The sequence below is a fragment of the Gavia stellata genome, chromosome 3 (assembly GCF_030936135.1).
Source record: "Gavia stellata isolate bGavSte3 chromosome 3, bGavSte3.hap2, whole genome shotgun sequence".
Lineage (NCBI taxonomy): Eukaryota > Metazoa > Chordata > Aves > Gaviiformes > Gaviidae > Gavia > Gavia stellata.
This window is the reverse complement of record NC_082596.1, coordinates 6,511,576-6,532,933: the sequence shown is the minus strand read 5'-3', so window position 1 is coordinate 6,532,933 and position 21,358 is coordinate 6,511,576. Positions and strand designations below refer to the sequence as shown.

The 21,358-nt window shown below is 40.9% G+C and overlaps 1 protein-coding gene across 1 annotated transcript in view; it reads right to left on the bottom strand.

Moving 5' to 3' along the window:
* FAM135B (family with sequence similarity 135 member B) overlaps positions 1-21,358 on the bottom strand; it is a 145,743-nt gene that overhangs the window by 11,686 nt on the left and 112,699 nt on the right. Inside the window, exons 7-12 of the mRNA XM_059815340.1 lie at positions 15,842-15,995; positions 13,104-13,153; positions 9,404-9,559; positions 7,219-7,292; positions 3,657-3,811; positions 527-2,600 (exon numbers count right to left, since the gene is read on the bottom strand). Coding sequence (XP_059671323.1) covers positions 527-2,600; positions 3,657-3,811; positions 7,219-7,292; positions 9,404-9,559; positions 13,104-13,153; positions 15,842-15,995 — 2,663 coding nt within the window. The remainder of the gene's footprint in view (positions 1-526; positions 2,601-3,656; positions 3,812-7,218; positions 7,293-9,403; positions 9,560-13,103; positions 13,154-15,841; positions 15,996-21,358) is intronic.

The window sequence follows — 21,358 nt, the reverse complement described above, 5'->3', positions numbered from 1 at the left end:
AATGAAGCAAGAAAAAAAAAAAATGCCTCTTCTCCAGCTACCCAGGATGCCAATTCTCCCATCAGAAGCTGAAGCTGAGACCCTACCAGCCAATCTGTGCTCCTGTTTCATAGTTTAGCTAACAAGTTTAATTATTTAAGCAAAAGAGAAAAAGAAGCTATGGCACTGCCATAGTGAACTGGCTATCTGGGATCAATACTTAAGTCTGGGTAACCTTGACTTCATGAAGGAGGGCAAGATCTTAAAGATTATTTAGACACCTAAATGCCCCTGTCTTTCAAGAGGATTAAGGACGTAATGTCTTTGACAATCTCAGTGTCTGTGTTTTCATCCTTCCTGTCTATTTAGATTATTTATTCTATATCAAGCATTTGCCTATTTGGATTATTTATACTGTATTTCCTCAGGCAGCAACTGTCTCTGAACGCAAGCTTACAGTATGCGTATTGTATTAGGGCCCTGAACTCTGTCAGGGTCTCTTGGCTTTACAGTAACGTTAATGAAGAAAGTAATTAGACATTCTTACTTCAGCATCCTTTCATTGGTGTCTTCATCCATCTCATGTGAGTTAGAAGAGACAACTCCGAAAGAGCCCAGAGGCTGGCGTGTGATGGGGAATGCAGCCTGCTTTGCAGAGAAGCCAACCATAGCAGGGGTCTCTTTAAGCACAGAAGAAAAGGGAAGACACGTGGCTGTGCAAGAGACAGACAGGTTAACCACATCAACAGCCTTTCTGCTTTCCAGGGCTACTCCCTCCGTCGTCGCCAAAGGAAACCCCGTGCCATTAGCTACAAGTTTATGCTCTTGGCTGTTGGCTTCCTGAGGATATTCAGCCTGGTAGGATCCTCCAGCAAGGTCTGCTGAGGCAGGTGAGTCGTTGAGCTCAATTTCTTGTAACCCCTGCATTTCTGCATACACTGCTGGGCTCTCATCAGCAAGAGAACTACCACACTCTCCTTGCATTGAACCAAATTCAGTTGAGGTCTCTGAAGAAGCTGGAACAGGATAGCAAAAATCTGGTACCAGCTTTATGCTTTGTGAGAAACTCTCCTCTCCTGAAATTCTGCTATTGGAGTAAAAGCCTTGTTGTATTTTTAAACTGTCCGGCTTAAGTTTATCCTTTGGATCCTCGATGCATGTGTCAAACTTACCTATATTTTTGTCCAAGTAATTACAAGCCCTTGGTGTTTTTAAGCTGCACTCACCATTGCTCTCCAGTGACTGGCACTCAGAGACATTATCTTGGAGCTGCTCTGGACAAATCGGTGGTCTTGCACTTTCCAAACTACAGTAAGTCTCTGGAAGACCTTCCTTCTCCTCCTCCACTTGTAAATCAGTGTTTGTGCTACGGTGTTTGACGGAGGGTTTGGGATGTCCTTCTAGTTGTAGTTGTCCACTTTCAGTATTGGTTTGACACTCAGAAATGTCCAAGATTAATTTTCCGTCTCCACCATCTGATTCTGTGCAACTTTTTAAGTTTCCTCCTGAATCTCCGGAGGTTGCTTCACTGTGTTTGGATATATCCAGCTCCTCTGCAGGCTCTTCTGGGCTACTGATCTGAGGAGCTGAGACAGATTTTGTCAGTTTGGTAAGCTCCACTTCCCTCTCCTCTTCCTCAAAGGGCAAAGAGCTGATGGAGGTGAGCGATGCTTGGATCCCACTGGGCAAACTGGTATTGCTTTCTGTGTGGCCACCCTCCAGGGAATTTCTGTGGATGGCATGCCTTCGTACCAAGTGGTGCAGGATCTCTCGATCGCTGGGCAGCTCCAGTGCCCGGCTACGAGCATCAGACCATGCCACCGAACTTGGTTCGCTTTCAATGCCTGAATCAGATATTATAGAGGAGGATCTTTTTATAACCCCGGACATCAGGGTAAATTCTTCACTCTCCTCACCTCGTTGCTCCTTTGTGAACAATTTCACTTCAAAGTTGTGTGTGGGCAAAGATTTCAAAACAGGGAGCAGAGCCTTGGTGTCTGGATCTCCTGTTTTTTCAAGACTGGTTAATTCATTCAGTGCAAGCTCAGACGAAGTGAAATTATTCTCGGGATGACTAGATTCACCTGTTTTATGTATTTCAGTCCTGTCTTCCAAGCCATCAGTTCCACATGCTCCACACTCATACTGAGCACTGACAATTAACACGGGCTCACTTTTGTGGGAATCCTTATTGCTAGGTTTCGTATCTCCATAGGTAACATCCGCTGCAGGTCTATTGTCTTTTAATAAAACTTCCTTGGGTGTTTTAAAGTCTTCCGATGTGCATTCTGTATTGCCTGGCTCTGAGTCAGAAGTAGTTTCCTTACTTGGAACAAAAATATTTTCATGTTTACTTTGGCCTTCTTTGTTCGCTGTACATACCTGAGATGTGGAGTGTTGGTTTAAACCCTTAGCTGTATAAGCAGCGCCTTCAGTACCGCTGTATATGCAGGAGAGATTCCCGTTTATCCTATCTGTGTGTATTAGCAGAGTACCTTTCCCAAAGTCTCCTTTCATTACTGCAGTGGCATCATTTGATGCAAAATCTTCACTGTCATCCATTACACCCAATTGAGTATTTGAAGGAACCTCAAAATCTGGGAAAACTTCCAAATTCTGATCTGAAAGAAAGAAAGAAAAAAAAAGTAGTACCTGCAAGAACACAACAAATTACCCCAAGGGATGTGGGACTTTGAAAAGTGATTGTAAGGCCTAAAAAAGTATGTATATTTATATTATATAAATTATACATACATTAGAGGCATATTACAAATGCAAATGCCAGAGTGCCTTTAGCTAGAATTTTACTCACTAAAGAGTTATAGTTAGGCCAAAGAAGACAATATCAATAAAATATACTTTCCTCAGTATAATTGTATCTAAACTGCTAGTTTTTACATCATAGGTAAGCAAAACAAAGCTGACACTTCTTTGTATTCCTGCTGTCATATGACATTGTTCATAGTACAGCTCTTGCTTGTGAGTCAGTTTAATACTCAGTTTAATAGTTTAAATATCTGTAATGAGCATTGTCAAAATTTAGACAGTTGGATAACTCTGGAAGAGTGGAAATCTTGGACCACAGGCCATATTTACTAGACTATGGTCACCTATAATATTAATACATATTGCTTCCTTGCTAGTCTTAATAGAGTAAAAAGAAAAGGGAACCAAGGGCTATGAGTTTTCACTACACATCTGTGGAACCAAATAATTTCTTAATTAAAAATTTGATTTGGGTACTCAACGGGAAAATAGTTTTTTGGAAAGCAATGCTGCCTTTCAGGGACAGTGTTGGGCTTTATGCTGAAATTGCGGGTTTTGTTCCGAGTTTACCACTAGATGTCACACTGGGGATGAACTTCATAGTGCTGTTTTTCCTTTAAATTTCTACTATCATAAAAATCCAAAAGATTTTGTTTTCTTTCTAGATTTTGCCTCCAGCTCTTGTACCTAAAGAGCTTACTTTGAAGATGAAAAATATGAAGCTACAGGAAATACTCTAGTTTGCTATTAGGAAAAACAGAATTATTCAGCTATATTACATAGTGGATCACACTCTGATCTAAGCCAGAGTCAGCCCAAAGGATGTGAGATTGCTTACCTTGGGCTGGGGAAGTGAACGTCCCTTAGCTCAGGCTGTCTCATGAAGCTGTACCTTGTGGTGGTTCACTCACCTTTGCAAGGCATATCCATGTACCTATCTTCAAAGATAACTGGGAGTGTGTTCCAGTCCCCATCTATGTCGAGGCATTCTGCCGGAAGAGGGGGCATGCTGGTGAAGTACTCCGAATTACGAATTTCTGTAGAAATCTGTCCATGACTTTGGATCCTGGGAGCAAAGTACAAAAGAAATTGAGTGTTTGAGTAGTTACCATGCTGTTTCTCCATCACTCCTGCAAGCCCAGCAGCAAAGCCAGATGTATAGGCAGAGGACAGAGACAATGTGCTTAAAAGGAGAGGAGGCAGTACTGCATGACGAGGGGGTACCCAGCGCTCCTAGGAGGTTTCCCGTGAGTTGATTTCTATTTGTTAGAGATACCTACAACTGCAAAACCTCCGTCTTCTTGAAATTGTTCCAGCTGCTGCTGCCACAGCCTCCTGTTCGCTACCATAACTCATCGCTGTCCTCCCAGGGATCACTGCAGCTGGCTGAGACCGGATCCTGCAGCTGGCTTTCCGGCCAGGAAAAGAGGTCTGTCACTCTGGCTGTGGCAAGGGTTTCAAAACCCAGATGCAGGAAGCAATAATAAAAAATTTGGTTGAGCAGTACAGGGAGGAACAAGGTCAAAAAGGATGCGTGGCAGGCCCTCTGTCTTACTTACACCAGTCCTCAGAGCACTGTGATATCTCACATACGTATGCATCTGGAAGAGCTAAGACACATCAATTCAGCCACTGCCTGTTGGCAGAACTAGAATAACTGTCTGTTTCCCTCTTTTGGGCCATGTAAAATGCTGCCTGGCTTTCATGAGTGAATGTGACATTAAACTAGCACATGACTGTGGGTTCAGCTATAATAACTACCGTACTTTTTAGTTCTGATGAGCTTTCCCATGTAAGCATCTTCCTCAAAAAATGGGGAAAACATCAAATACAAAGTTTATTTATTTGTGTTGACTCTTTGATGAATTAGTCTGTGTATCCTAAGGAATAAAGAGGAAGGCAACAAGCTTTTCATAGATGGTCAGCTGAAAGCAATTCTGCACAGATCCCATAGGACAGCACAATGGCAATATTTCAGATTATCATTAGCAAAAGGCAGGTAATCATCATGTGGCAGTTTACTGGAAAAAACACACTTTACACGTTATGAAGCAAAACTCAAACAGCAGGTTTGTAATTCATGCCAGCATGGAAGATGCTTATGTCCAGACACAAATAACTTGTTCAGACCAGCATATCAGCTTCAATTTCAGACATAATTGTGGCTGTCCATCATTTGCTCTTACCTGTAGGCCAGTTATTTTTTCCTCAAAGATAAACAAACCATCAGTTGCTAAAACATGACTCAGACAGGAGTCACAAACAGCTAACTGTTAATTCTTGCCTGCAGCAACACCTGGGTGTTCAGAGTTAACTCTTAGCACCATAATAAAGTTCTCACTGACGTTAATTAATAGCATCGGCATTTTACTAAAGACCGCATGTAAAAACAATAAACTAAACTTGCTTCAAGACCAATCTCTGGCACAAAAGATGAATTATTGATATTGAAAGGTGTGAGAAAAAAAGAATTTTTTCTGTAAAATATTGGGAGGATATGTCACCTGCTAGAGGCTTCCACCCTGTGTGATACCCAACCTATTGAAAATGGTGTGTCCTTTTCTGTCTAAGCAGTCAAATGCTGCCAGGCATATAGGCGCATGGCCTCACACAGAACTCACAACAATGGTACAGGAGGCAAAAAAAAGCCCTTACCTGGTAAGAAGAAAGAATGAACTGGGGGCAAAAACTGTTACTGTTTAAGGTGGTTGTACAACACCTGGCATGCTGAGAGCTGATCTCACCTGGAGACTCTGTGAACCCAATTAATACTCCCTACTGCCACCCCCAACATTAATAATACTCTGGCAGCCAAGACTCTGTTTTTCCAACTATCAAAATCAAAAGGAAAACATGACTCTGCCACAAGGCCTGTATAGCCTGAATTTACTACATAGACCAACTTTCAAAGTTTGTAAACTATTTTACTTTTTTTTTACTCAGTCTCCTTGATAACCACTGAGGAAAAAATATCTTTATCTCTAGGAAATGGGCTAGTTCTGTGGCTGCCTGGAGAAATAAAAGCACTTCATGCAATTAGGCTTCCCCCGGTGAAGGGTTATGTTTGCTTGAATGGGGCCATGAGTGTCTGTGCCCTCACCCCAGGATCTTGACATGGGGTTTTCCTTGTACATAGCTCAGTTAAAACCTGACATGGGAGGACTAAGTAAGCACAGCTGGGCCCCTGCAGCCATGGTGCTGCTCTAATTTGGCAGAACAAGGTAGCTTTGTACAACCCATCCACTAATGAAGTCATGGCCCTTCCCATCAACACTGAATCAGCCCTAATGTCCCTATGACAGCTCTGAGAAAGTAATTTTCTACTTTGCACTAAGTCAGAAGCAGATGTCTCACTTAAGCTTCATCATCGTGACAAGACCTGATGTCATGGCCTTTAAGCCCCCTCTGAAAGACGAGTTTCCACACTGGTAATGCTGTGGTCCCCCCACGGTGACAGGCTGTTTCAGTGGGCAAATAGTCCAGACATCCCTCATTACTCAGAAATTCAAATCTCAGCATCTTTCTTTGAACTCTGCCTTCAGGGGTCAGGTCCTGAGTATTAACCATGTGCTCCACTTGGGATCATCGGCTAAACCTGAAGGCAGGATTTGCCCTGGCGTAGTTTTAAAACTGGCTCCTCATACTGCCCGGCTTGGTTCCAAGCAAGAAGTGTCAAGCAGAAGGAGATACGTACCTTGCCAATGTTTTATAGCATATTTTTACGAATGCAGCCCAGTGCAAAGTTTGTTTTCCCGGACTGTTTTGCACTGTTGATTCTTGGTCAATTAGTTATCAGCCCTGAGCACACATCACTTCCACGGTTCCTCCAGCTAATGTGGTAGTATCCCCCATTCCCATCTTCCACTGCTGCATCTAGTGAACATCCACAGCTTTGCACTGGCTGTTTAATGCTCCTGTCTGCATCTGAAGATACTTTCTGCTATAGAAAGTAGGGCTGGACTAAATACCAAAAGATATCCATGACTGCCTACCCCCAAAAATGTATGTTAGGGATGGTAAAAGGCAAATTTTTAAATGTTAAGCTTTTGTTGCTTGTCAGCAGTTATTTCCCATTAGAAGTACCAATACTGGGTCTGGTGTAGTGGATTTAGGAAGATACTTGAAGAAAGGGATAGAAAAATATTTCTGCCTGCCCTGAGGCTGGTGGTGTTGGTGGAGATACGCTCCGAAGAGAAATGCACCCAACTGTGACTGAGAAGAGAGGTGGGGAAAGAGGATCTCCTGCATCGTATCCCTAGAATATAGGAATCTTGAAATTAATAATTTCTGGAGCCTGATTGGAGTCATTTGCTTTTGACACTGATTTCAATGGAGCTAGAACAGACACAGTGACTTCTCTCAAACCAAACTCTTCCATATCCAGCAGAAAAAGACCTCAGTCCTGATTGCAAAATGGTTTAAAGTACATTTTTAGTTGTTCCAGTGACAGGAGAGGGTTAATGGGTCACTTACAGGCCTTCCTGGAATGTGAGCACGGCAAGTTTCTGATGCTCAGTGTAGAAGAAGGCTTCTGAGAATCTCCTCACCTGAGGGAGAAACACACAAGTTAAACCTAAGATCTGCTGAAAGGTGCCAAGTACGATCAGGCTAATAACAGAGCAGTGACTGTCAGGACCAGATCCCTTAGTATGGTCCATCCGCGTTGCACCACTCTGGTGACAGAAAAAAACAAAGAGCTTAATTTTGCTTCACTTTCCCAGTCCAGCACAAAGCAGCTAGTGGTGTTGTGTATTTTGCTGGGAGGTAAGAAGTGTCCCTTGACAGTAAATCAAGATTTGCTTACATGCATCTTCTGACTACTTTTCTAAAAGCTGTCAAATTTATCATTTTCCCCTGTATTCTTAAAGTGGGGAAGTTTTCTTCCTTTCCCACTGTGCAAACCATATAGCAGCAGTGGAGTGAGTTATTAAATTAGAAAAATTGATAACTGATCATCTGTTCTGTGGGAATATCCCCAGTGACTCCCAAGAGAGTAAAGGAAGTCGTATCTATCAGCCCAGAGGAGAATAAACCCTATCATGGTAGAAACGCATTTGCCTATGTCATGATAGTTACAAATGAGAGCTCTTCAAATCTCTTCACGGACGTTAGATCTGTTCAGTATTGGATAATCAACTAGAAAAGAGCCACAGACCTGAAGTGGCTGGCAGAGCACGGAGTGTGAAATAAGCTTTAAAAAATTCAGTGCTGCTATCTGCCCTGGAATGAGCTTTGAGTTTAGATGAATCAAGCGTAATATGCAATCAAATGTACTAAGCTGTTAAACTGCAGCCCATACATTACTAATAATATTTGTAAAAGTGACCTCTGTTACAGTGTCAGAAAATGCCCCCTAAAAGTGGCATCTCCCTAAATCCCAGATGTGCTTTAACAAACAGCATTTCTAAAAAAAGGACTAGCATCCCTTCAAAAAGACTGTATCTTAATAGTATTTCTTTTTATATGGGGCTCTCAAACTGTTTTCCAGAGCTGGGAAACTATCATTACCCACAGTTTATATGGGGAAGAACTGAAGCACAGAAAGGTATGTAATTTGCCAAAGGTCAAGCAGGCAGTCGGTATCAGTCGAGGCTGGAACAAACTACAGGCTGGGATTCACCTTGCTGCAGTTGGGAGCATACAGAGTTGGGTCCTTTGGCCGAAAGCCACCCAGGTCCTCTCAGAGTCAAGGGAGACCTGGTCAAACTAACCAGAGGAGTCTCAGCATCAGTCACTCAGTCACCTCTTCCTGAATTTTATGCCTTCTTTTTGCAAGCTCAACCATGTTCTTGGGGAGAGCAACTGGAGAGTTGTTCTGGACACTCTGGAGAGTAACTGGACCTCCACTGGCTTTGACAGGAAGCAGAATATAAGCTGAGATGTCAATACCTACACTGGAGACTCCTAAAGCTAAGCAAGGTGAATCCTACCCTTTTCTCTATGTCCCTACTCTAATGATTAGATCAGACTACGAGTTCAATTCAGGTGATGTGCTGAACTGATGTCTGGTCAATAACCAAAAATGCCCTAATGTAAGACACAGAACTTGCTGAACTAATCAGATAAGCAGATCTGACAAATTTAGTTCAAAAGACAAGTGCTTTTGTGCCTTCTTTATTATCAAGTGCAAGAAGCAATTTCCACATGTACAATATTAATATTTTGTTGTGTGCACCTCACTAGGAGAAAGGCAAAAACTAGCTATATAGTTATATATATGTGACATAGTGAAGAGAACAAATCTATATTCTTCATGGTAGTTTTGTGAAAGAAGTTAAGATAAAATAATCTTTTTGGTTATCTGTCATTGTGATGCTTGTGCTTTTTAAAACAAATATTTATGATTTACAGATATCTAGCAAGTACAGGCAATATCTACCTCTTCCCACCCACCTCCTGTTCCATGTCTGATTCTGGTGTTTAAAGTGCACTTGTTTTACACAGGATCCAGGGTTCCATAACAGCAAAAACCTTCATTCCAGAAATTGAAATCTGTAATTTCAAATCCTGGGCTTCACCTCTTCTTCACCTCTTGTCCTGCTCACCCCATTTTGACTAAACACTCATATGGGCAGAATAGTATTGGAAATACATATCCAGATCATTGTCTGTCAGGAGGTAACCATTACTGAACTTGCTTTTAACTTCTTAACATTACCCTCAGCATGTGATGTTCCTGAGTCAGATAAGCTGTGACTTCTGGATGGAGCGTTGCCACCTCCAGGAACTGGGTCCACAGGGCCAGGAGGTGGGAGCAAAGCCAGGCGAGGTCCTTGCTTATCTGTTCTGCTATCTTCTCTGGATTGCTCAGCAGCTGGAGGAGAGAAAGAACTTTTTGAGATCAAGACAGTGTCAGGAAGGAAAAATCAGTTTGTATGTTAGATGAAGTTCTTTTAGGAACAACAACAACAAAAATTCATCTTGATTTAGAATTATTATTAAAGCTACTATTTTCAGGTAATTTACCCCAAATAAAGTTGGTGAGACTTTTGCTTCTACTCTTTAAAAGCCACATATTTTAGGGCAAAGGGTCTCAGCTGCACAACGGGAGAGCAAGAAGTGGGAACTGTCTCAATTTTTACAGACGCTTTACTGCAGATGTAGTAATTGGGAAAAAAAAAATCAAAGAAAGTGGGTTCCAAATTATCCACCAGATGGTGCTGGATGCTCTGAAATAATAAACCATGGCCCGTTATCTCCTTTCTGACAGCAAAAGAAGCTTTCTCAGCCATGTCACGCTAGGATGCCAGATGGGTGATTGGGGGGGTGAATGAACAACAAACCCAAAACCAAAACACTGTGTCCTCAACACATGATGAAAACAGACATCCCAGAGTCTGCTGCTGCTTCTCTCCCACACTAGGACATGTTGGGGCCCTCCAGCTCTAGGCTGCAATTCTTCTCTAAAACTCTGCAGCCCAAGAACTGCATGTCAGCAGCGAAGTGTCTGCATATCAATCTCCCTGGTTTCACAATTTCTTTAAGAAGAGGCAGACATTGCATTTTACCTCCATGTTTTGGCACAAAGAGTACAAAACTGAGCCTTCATCTATTCTTAGGGTCCCTACCTGCTTCCATGAAACAGGTAATTCTACCAGAAATATTCCAGAAATAATACCAGAGGAATCACTTATCAGTTCTTGGCCAGGTCTTTTTTTTGGTTAGGACTGCAGTCTAGCTGAAACCTGCTTATTTTTCACATCTTATTATGCAGGTAGTTTCCAGATTGGTGACATTGCAAACTAAGCCGTGATTAAAAGCAAATTGTCTGTGTGAGGGAAAGAGAAACAGAGAAAATGCATGTGTGGATAACACAGATATTGTCACTGAGTTTATGTTGTTTGGGTGCTATTCTGTTTTAACGACTTATCCAAAATGGCACAAGCTCCAGTACCCATTCTGGTACTGGAAAAATCAGGGGGATACTGGTAGACAAAATATCCTGTCCAAACATTTCTGTTTGCAGAGTCAGGGCACTACTTTATTTACTGCACTCAATTTTATCTGCTGTACATCCATTTTCTATTTTTTTTATTTAGTCAGTAAGCTGCCTTTTACATCATAAACTGAAAGCGTAGTCTTCAAAGATGATGCATTATTAATGCAAGCCATACTAGGAATAGGTGTACGACAGCTATTTCTCTAATTTATTGGTTCCTAAACTTTTGAACATATTAGAGAGGAAGGAAGGAGGGAAGGAGGGAAGGAAGGAAGGAGGGAAGGAAGGAAGGAAGGAAGGAAGGAAGGAAGGAAGGAAGGAAGGAAGGAAGGAAGGAAGGAAGGAAGGAAGGAAGGAGGGAGGGAGAGAAGGAAGGAAGGAAGGAAGGAAGGAAGGAAGGAAGGAAGGAAGGAAGGAAGGAAGGAAGGAAGGAAAAGACAATGCCTACTTCTAATTGTGAGAGTCTTACTGCACTGCCACACGCCAGACAAGAGCTTAGCAAGACTAGCGATTCAGGTCAAATCCCAGGGACTCAGTTCCTCAGAGCAAAACCCAGCAATTAAAATGATCACCAAATGTGATTCTGGTTACTCCATTCACATACCTGCTGCTGGGCTGTTCCCTGCGACTGCACCTTTCAAGCCCCACTCAGGGTGGTCTGGCTTTAACAATACTGTCACACAAAGCAATCAAGAGGGTTTTTTGAGGAGTTATTTTTGCTTGGTTGTTTACAAATCAATCACACAATTAAAAAATATTCCCCCTTCCACTTTCTCCTGCACTGCGTATCTGCTGTGTTCTTAGGTTGAACACAAAGCTATGGCAGGTTAAACTAACTTTTTTTTCTTGTTTTGTTTGTATTTAATTTTAAAAATGGACCTGACTCTGGTAACACAGTGGTAATGGGAAACTAACCCCACAGGCTTCTCTCTGTGTGGTTTTTAATAGCATTTTCTTCCTTTAGAAATGTCTGGTTTTCGTATGTTCTGTTGAAAAGAAATGGTTTCAGTTCACATACTCCTAGAGGCAAAATACTGTGAGAGCACTGCCAATACTAATTTGTACACCATACAGAGGTACATATGACTTCAGCACATACACTGCAGTGATGGGCAATGCTGCACCTATGTCCCACCAGTATTGTACAAGATCTCAACATTTATGTCGTGAGAGTCTCTGCAAATTCACTGTCTTTATCATCAAATTATGCATAGATGGATAGAAAGCTACCAACCCAGGATGCCAAAGCAAAACATTTTCACAGCGTACAGGAAAACCAAAGTTTTTATAACACCCCAGAGAACCAGCTGTTCTAGCCGTCGCATTCACCTATCTGTTGCTATGCTCATCCCAGCAGCTTTCAAACAAGAGTCAAAGCAGCCTGGCTTTATTAATATTGCCACGAAAAACAAGTCAACAAGCTTTTTGGGAGAAAAAGAACTGGACAGGAATTAGAAAATATGGAGAAATTAATGCTGGCATTTTCTGATGTATGCCAAGCCAATTTGGACTTTCCCAGACTTATAGAAGATAAGTCCAAAGGAGACTCTAGATTGTGCTGTCTGACCTCCTATACCCTTACAGCTTCTAAATCTAGTAGAGGTGAGCCAAATAACTTATGTTTCTCTAAATCAAATTTATATGAAATCATATTTCTTGCAAAGTATCCAAGTCATGACTTAAAAGAAAGAAATTTGCCATTTCAAATGTTTTTCACCCATGGCTGACAAACATTAGTCCACCATTCGTAAGTGGAGTGTGATTGTACTTCCAGTTTGATTTGGCTTCAGCTTCCCTCCGCTAATTGTTATTTTGTCATTCTTCCCTAAGCTGTCCCTCCTGCTAATAAACTGAGCAAAACAAATCTATTAAATCTCTGATTATAAAGCATTTTCCCCAGTGATCAACTGACGCTTGCATTTCTTCCTGGTACCCTTGACGACTTGTCTGTGTCTCACTTGAAATAAACATGGCAGAAGGAAGTTCAAGAGAGCAGTTCAGTGACTTCTGTGCCAAAATCACTTTTTTCCTCCCATGAGCCTCCCTACACATTTAGGCATTTTTATTTTAAAAGATATGTTTGTACAACCTGCCAAAGTATCTTTTCTCCTGTCAGCATAAAAGCTGTAATTGCAACGTACCCCCAACTAATTTTTTTCAGCATACTTTGATACTCAGGGCTAGGCTCACTGAAGGATGTTAAAGCAATCCAGCTGGTGACTTCTTAAAAGTGACAGAAATGTCTTGTAAGCGACTAATCAAAATTACGTGAAATTGTTCATGGAAGAGAAACATTCAACAAACTTTCTGATAGCACCAAATTCCCTTTCTCCCCACTCTGATACATGACTGGGCTGTCTCAGTGCACTTGAAAAATGGAGTTGAAAAACATGTGGGCAGATTCTGCTGAAGAAAATACCTGCAGCTCCGTACAAAGCTGAGATAACGTCTCTTCCACAGATAGCTCCTCTAAGGAAAAAACACAAAGAAAGATCAGGTTTGAGAACAGTAGATGTGAAATGTTAATGCTCTGCTGTTTATTCATGTGAGAAATAGGTCATTTGACATTCTTCCCTGACAGACAAGCTTCTGTTTGGATGTGGGCACTCCACAGCCCACCTGGTACTGGTGCAGGTGCAGGTACAACTTCTGCTTGTGTAAGCTGGACCACTAAACCTGTAGAAGTTTTGGAATGTTGTTGTCAGGACAAAGACAGCAGAATTTGGCTTTTCATTATCTACCCTCTCTTTTACTAGAAATTTGCTTATGAGCCTTTGGTATTTATGGCCAACTCCAGAACTGAATGCAAAGTCTCATGATTGCAAAATCTGAGCAAATGATGTGCAGAGAAATGGTTCTCCCTATTGTGCTACACAGGACTGTGTAAGCGATACCAGATGTCTGACTAGTAAAAGATTGGGTATCTCTGTACTGCCTTGTGGAGTGCAAAGTACCTCTCCACTCCTACAACAAGCAGCAGTGCTTTGATGTAGTCCTGAGAGAATCCAGCACAGGGACACTCCACAAATGCACCACAGACTATAAGGCAAAGGAGGACATAAATCAACTCTCCAACTTTGGCAGCTTGATTTTGCAATGCGGAACTTTCTAATAATATCTGTAAAGAAACAAAGCAGAACAACCAACAGGCCAAACCCCTCCCCAGTCCCCAAATGACTCTTCTTAAGTAGTACTAAGGAATGGAAAAGGACAGACTGAGATTGGTAGCACCTTGAAAAGACCCATCCTCAGCTGCTAAACTTTGGGATACAATCATTCTCATTTTTAACGTCTAAATTAGGCTATTTTTTTTTAATATACTAGTCAGGGAGCTAGAAAAAAGAATGATGAAAGTGTGCAGAGGTTTATAGTCTTGGATTTATCTTAACTACCTTTAGAAACCTATGACAAAATGAATCTGACCAATATAGATGTTTACAATTGAATGAGTCATTTACATTCTCTCCCTGGTCAGTGGAGAAAAATGAGGAAGTACAAGGTGCAGTTCATGCCAACCCAAGGTAGAAAGCACTACTTGTCAGATAAAGTATTTTATTGTCCTAAATGGGCCTGTTTCTCCCCAATAGTTGTAAGGAGACAGATATAAAAATTTGCTTCATATTCATCATACCAGGTGAATTTACATCCCATGATTTTGCTGAGTTTTGCAACAGGCATCAGAAGATCAGCCTTAAAACGAAACCTTCAGTAGATTTTCAGACTGTGAATAAAATGATGCAAATAACACTCTACTCAACAGGCTAAAAAGGGTATTTGCATTTAGCAAATTTGCATGCGTTACAAGAAGTACATTTGCAAATTAAGTGCCTGCTTCAGTACCAGTAGTCATTTGAAAACCAAGTTAATTGTATTTAGAAAACCAATATGTGCTCTGGGGTAGTTCTCGAGTTGTGGTCAACCAACCATACATAACTCTGCCATCTCCCAACCTATAAGCCTATCCAGGTGAGACACAAATCATCTATTACATGTGCCTGATAACTAAGATGCCTGAAGCATGAGTTTTGTTGCATGTTGGATTCTGTCTGAAAGCTCATAAATTGCAAATTAAAATGCTGTAATATTTTTTTTTTCTCGTAGCTGGATTGAATAACACAGTATGTGCTCTTCCCATCCTATGAGTTTTAGGCTATCTTGAAGGGAAATATATGTTGGGGAGCAAGACATGAAGTGGAAAATAGGAGCTATCAAGCCCATAAGTCTGTAAAGCATAATGTATTATGTTTGATAGTTCTTGTATACAAGCACTATACAGTGAAACTGGAAAATGTTTTTTGCTCCCTTTTTAAATCTGCTGGCCAGTGCAATCGACTCGCCTAATATAATTATCTCTGCAACATAACAATCTGATAACTTCAAAACCTGTATACAGAAATACAAAGATACAAAAACACAGATGTGAAATCATGAGCCATATTCATTGAATTCAAAGAAACAGGTGGGAGAGCAGGAATTAGTCAGGGATGTGCCTCATTTTCACAGGAGCTCAGGCTGTCGTTACAAACATGACTAAACACAAATTACAGAGCCCCATCCCACAAATCCAACCAGCCAGCACTTGCATATTGGACCTAACCAGCCTGACCAGCCAAAAAAAGTTTCTGCCAAAACCAGAAAATCTATTAAACAATTCAATTAGGAAGAAAAGCAGAATCATTTTAAAGAGAAAGTTGTAATTATGTAATTGGCAGGGAAGAAATACATTGCAAATTCTAAATGAGGGAGTATGTTTCAAAAACACTCATATCACCTTTCAGATTTTTCTTTTCGGTTTTAAAAAAAATGTTTGCTCAGAAGAAAAAAATATGCTAGTCTTCCCCAGATTTCATGGTCATTCAGAACTGGAAGTTCAAGTCTTCTAAAGCAACTGAGGCCAAAAATCACTGACAGGCACGTATTTTGAGAGATTTATCAAAACATTTTACCCCTCCACACGTCAGGTCACATCCTATAAAAGGATTTGCATAAGCTGAGAAGGAGTCATCTTTAACAGTGTGCCAAAATAAATACTAGTCAGAAAACAGGGACAAAAATCCTCTAAAATCTCTGAACAGCCCAAGAACTTTGCTACTAAAATGTATATTGAAAACACAGCTTTGTAAAATATTCAGTGATTTTAAACGTCTATTCACCTACCCAACTTCAGCTGTGGTAAATCAGGAATCTCCTTCATTATGAGGGTATAGTACATGTGAAGTCCTCTTTGAGCATTCAAGAGCAGAAGACAGAGGTCCTTATGCCATTTGTATGCATGCTGCATGCAGTTTTCAGATGGGACATAAAAGCTGCCCTGTGTAACAAAAGTATCAAGAAAATAAAATACAGAGATTAAAATTCATGGTCTCCATTTGTTCTAGATGTTTCCACAAAAATCCAGTTGTGGGCAGCCTTTCATTTCTAATCAAGCAGTTGGCACCAAAGAGGGATTTTTACCATCCCTACCTCCTAGCCACCTAACTAGCTAGATGTGTAATCATAGTAGTATCTCATTCTACATGTACATTTTGCCCAAACCATACCAAAACTATTAGGTCCCAGCAATGCTGTCACATGGACAAAGACCCTCAGTCCAAACAATCCAACAGAGAAGTCCGCCTCTGTCCTTCACACATGTTCCACTGTGGACCCAGTGTCTCCCCACAATGCAGATAGTGCTGTGCAAAATACACCCTCTGCTATAGAAGGAGGGGTGGAAAGGAGTATAAAGATAGCTACATTCACTTCCCTTTTTCCTCATATCCTCTCATCCCCTTCTGCAAAGGTTGGAGCTTGATGGTATCATGGTATGCTTTGTTATGCATATTAGTAAAAAAAATGCAGATGGCATTGCTATCCTATCAACAAATATGAGCCACTCTGTACTCCAGGATCAATGTCTGGATTAGTGTATCTCTTGTGGGAGGAGATGTAATTGGACAGATCACAACATGTTTAATATAAAAATTTCCCAAACAACACATTTACAGTAAGAACATAAACTGATTTTGCATTAGGGCGCCATAAATCAAAATTTTTCACTTCTGTCAAAAAACACCACTTGTACAAATTACTCTTATTTGAAATTTGCACTGCTCAGATTTAAAATAAAACTATTTATTAAACTGTGGCTTTGTGCCCAGGATTTCACGGAGAACTGCAAGGAGTAGTATGACAACTATCAGTAACAGCTCATATTTCTGAGGTTTCTGTATGCATTTTACAATTTTTATCCAACAATGCAGTAGAAAGGTGTGTGAGCACTTGCAGTCAATGATTATATCCGGTTGTTGTTCCCCAAAACAGGAGTAAGTTATCTGTCTTGCAGGAGAAGAAAGGGTTATGAAAACAGAGAAGTAAGAAAGCACCTAGGTGCTCTGTCCTTGAAGTCTATGAAACTTCAGGTAAATTGAGAATTCATCTAGATCTGCTTTTTACAGTGTATGGGCTGCACAAAGGTACCAGGATAGGACTCTCACTGTTGCATGGCTATGGAGAAACATGAAGAATTTGCAACTTAGTCCACTTAGTCCATCATTGATGGGGTAAGAATACAATTCCTACATGCCAACAAGGTACTGATTGCCTTTTTGGACACTGACAGTCACAATAGCTATGCATCTCCAGGAGCAACAGTGAAGACTCACCAACCACAGACCAGTGCATCTCCTGTGTTTTTCTCCCTTTGGCTTCCCTAAAGCCTTATTTCATGCCTCTTAGCTTGAGCTGGGATGTTTCCCTCAGCTTTCTCATGCAAATCTTCAGGATGTTAACTAGCATTCTATGGTAGACACAAAGGGGACTGCTCATCTTGACCCACAGAGAAATGGCTGATGATAATTGATGGAGTTGGTTGTTCTTGAAAGGTTTCAAAGCCTCCAGCCTCAGCATGAATCCATTTTACTCTCACCATGGAATACAGAAAAAGGGAGCATAAAGAAATGCTGCTGGAAACAGTAGAAAATTGGAAGTGCATTGATATACAATGTCATGAAAAAATGTCTTCTTTTATAATCAGTTGCTGATTTTTTTAGGCAAAAATTACTCTGGCATTTAAATGCTACACTGACGAGCAGAAGGAAAATGTCATAATTTCATAGATCATATCAATACTATAACATGGTATTGTTGTGCAAGACTACACTTTAATGGGTCTATTTTCAGCCTTTCTTGGCAGACATTATTGCTTAAAACTAAAACTAAACAGTAATAGGAAAATGCAACTGCAGGTGGGCTCAAAAAAGTGTCAATTAAAGGTGTTGAAAATCTTTATCAATTAGTTCTGTTTTAAATTCTTTAGTGTTTGCCCACTTCTCGCATGGTGCTTTATCAAATTTGACCTCAGCTGAATTAATAAAAATTCTTAAGAGACCAGATAGTTCAACTTACTGAAGCACAGGGTTTGAGAGAGTATACTTCGCAAAGATTTACACAGTGGCAAAACATAGAATGGGGAAAGAACCATTATAAAAAAAAATAAAACCAGTTCATTGAGCATTGTATGTTAGCAGCATAACTTGGTCATTATTGTAGAAATTCAGAATAATTTAGACTGCAAGGGACCTCTGGAGATCACCTAGTTCTACTGCCTGCTTAAAACAGGTCTAATCAGATCGGTGTTGTGTCCTGCTGAGTCTTGACATCTCTGAAGAAATAGATTCCACCACCTCTCTGGGCAACGTGTTCCAGTGTTTTACCACCTTTACAGTAATATTTTTTCCTTGTATCAAGTCAGAATTTCCCAGGTTTCAACTAGTGTGTGTTGCCTCTCATCTTATTGCCTTGCACTGTCAAGATGAATATGGCTTCATCTTCTCTTCGTTCTTTAATCAGGTAGTTGTAAATGGCAGTAACATTACCCCTGAATCATCTCTTCTCCGGACTGAACAGGACCAGTTTTCTTGGCCTCTCCTTGTACGTCATGTGCTCTAGCCCCTGAATATGTTAGTGCCTTTTGCTGGACTGGCTCCAGTAAGTCCATACATCTCTTGTACTGGGGAGCACAGAACTGGACACAGTACTCCATATGTGTCTCACCAGTGCTGAGGAGAGGGGAAGGATCACCTCACTCAAACTGCTGGCAATACCCTCAGGGGTGCTGCTAGGACTTCCCTTTTTTGGCAGCACTGTTACCTATACCAGAGAGCTTGAAATGTATCTGCGTTTGTTGAGAAGGACCTCAATTTTATTTTCTCATTCATAGACGCAGGAATGAGAAGAATTTACCTACTTTGTATCTTCTTTCAAACATTTCTGTCAATTAACCCTACAGATTTACTCTGGATTTCAGGAAATAAACGAGATCAGTATGAATCCAAAAATGAAAAAACGGTCAGATGTTTCTGAAGGTCCTTTAACATGAAGTCCCAAACGATTTGGTTTCAGAGACATTACTATGCAAAAGCAACAGGCATCTGGGGTCATTGCCCTACTAATCTGTCACCTGAAGATTTTACATGTGTGACGGGTGTGTGTCACAGGTGCGCTCAACCCCTTGACCAGACTGGCAGTGGTTTGGTGGACACTCTGGAGGAGGTAAAGGCCTGAGCCATAGTGGGGGCCGTGAATTCCTCTAGTTTCAATCTGTTGTCTGAAAACCCAGAAAGGAGCAGAGTGATGCAGTGAGCATTGATGCATATGAGCTTGGAACACCAATCATGCAATCAACCCATGAATAGCGGGTGGCTTTTCCAAGACTTATTTATCAAGGAACAAAGAAAGTTGTGAGTACAAGGAGTCTCATGCCTACCTTTCCCCTCGCATGTAATTTGACTACGAGCCAACCACTTTATCCCATAAATATTACACCCTAAGTGAGACTTCTTTGAGCTCTCCCTGCTAGGCAGTATGGCTTCATGGCAGTGATCTCCCTTTGAGCTGGGACACCTCTAAACGTTGCTCCTCGAGGCAGAGAGACCTGTTACCGACAGCAGATCTTTGGTAAGTGACCGATATCACACATAACCTTGTAGTATGGTAACTTTGATTTTTTCCTTGGTAACTTTGATTACACGCTGAATTGATGCTAACGGAACATTACATAAACTTTGCATATATAATCCTTTAGACGTAAACCATTGTCCAAGTCTGAGACTAAGATTGGATCTAGCCGCACCTAAGTTCCATTAGGAGTTTAGAAAGCAAGGGGGTCCACTCTGAACCTTGTGACTCAGTGGGAGGGTCTTCCTCATCCTTCATGTCTCCGGTCTCTCTGCAAATCATTCTAACTCGAGTGTAATTCAATTCTCCTTTGTATGTTTCTTCCATGCAGTAATAGAGTGAACCTTGCCATTGAACTTTGTCAAGTCATACTTCTACAACGTCGTATTAAAACCACTTTTGCTAATAGCTATATTGGTGATTCTTTAAGCAATCTAAATCACGCATTCGCGACAAAATGCCAACCTTAATTTGTTTATTTACTCTAAAGACAATTCTAGAATTGATGTCACAGTGGTTTGGTTTTTTTATGCATGAACAGCAAGAGTGTATGTATGGGGGACTAGGTTGTTTCCTTACCAACAGAGACAAGTCCCTCCTGATTAATCATTTCAGAGCTCTAGGGTCCTCTGGAATCAAGAGGAAGAGCAGAACCTTTGCCACCATTTTAGCCATACACTATACAATTCAGTCTGGAGCCACATTTTGGAAAAGGAGATGCTTTAAGATGGAAGAAGTACAGCTAGCAAATGGTGCAGTCCTCCAAAGTAATGTTGGTTTTCTGCATAAATAGGATCACACAAGCTGCTACTTCTGCTCCCTCCTTAAAGGAGTGCCATCTTCTAATATTAAGCACTAAGTGAATAAAGACTAGCTCGGTGTATTTCTCACAGAAAAAGGTTCCAGTTTTATAACTTCCACTTTAAGAGAAAATGTATAAGAAGAAAGATTCTCAAATATCTTCATTAAAAGCAGACAGTAAGAAAATTCTGGACTCTGAGAGAAGGACTCACACATGCAAACTTAGATACCTGTTTCTGAGCTACCACCTCTGTTGAGAGATGTAGAACTGATAAAGAAAAACACATTGCAGGGGAATGATTGTATTCATCATAAAACTGACATCTAAAATCAAGGAACTGAACTGTGGCCACTTCTTCCCATAATTTATGAAGGAACAATAGGACGACTGACCACATGTTCTATCTACACTGTAGACACAAAGAATCAGGAGCACTGAGTACAACCACAACAGACAAGTCAAATTTCCTCTAGCATTGTTGTCCATTGAAACTTTCTTCAAATTACTATAAGATGTCGATGATACACACGTGTGCATAGAGGACTGAAAAGATTGCTGCCAGATCTCCTTTCTCTTCCTGTCCCAGCTCTCTGGGAGGAACATCTGTGCCAGAGAAAGGTGCTGTGCTTTGAGAATACCATTGCATGAGAGAAACAGCACTGCACAGTCATAATTCAAGGCCATGCCAAACAGGCACAGTCCAGGCTGTATCGTGCATGAGTAAGAGGCCATATCATTAAGCTGAAGCATTCTGATGAAACTCTATTAAATGGCAACTGACTTTGAAACCCTGTTGTTTAATGGGAACATCCATCCTAATTTGAAAAATCTTGTCAAGGTGGAAAGTGAGTATGATAGAAAAAAGACGCCAAGCTCCAAATCTCTGGTCCTTCAGTGACTTAAAGATATTACTGCTCTCACAGACTGTTTCTTCT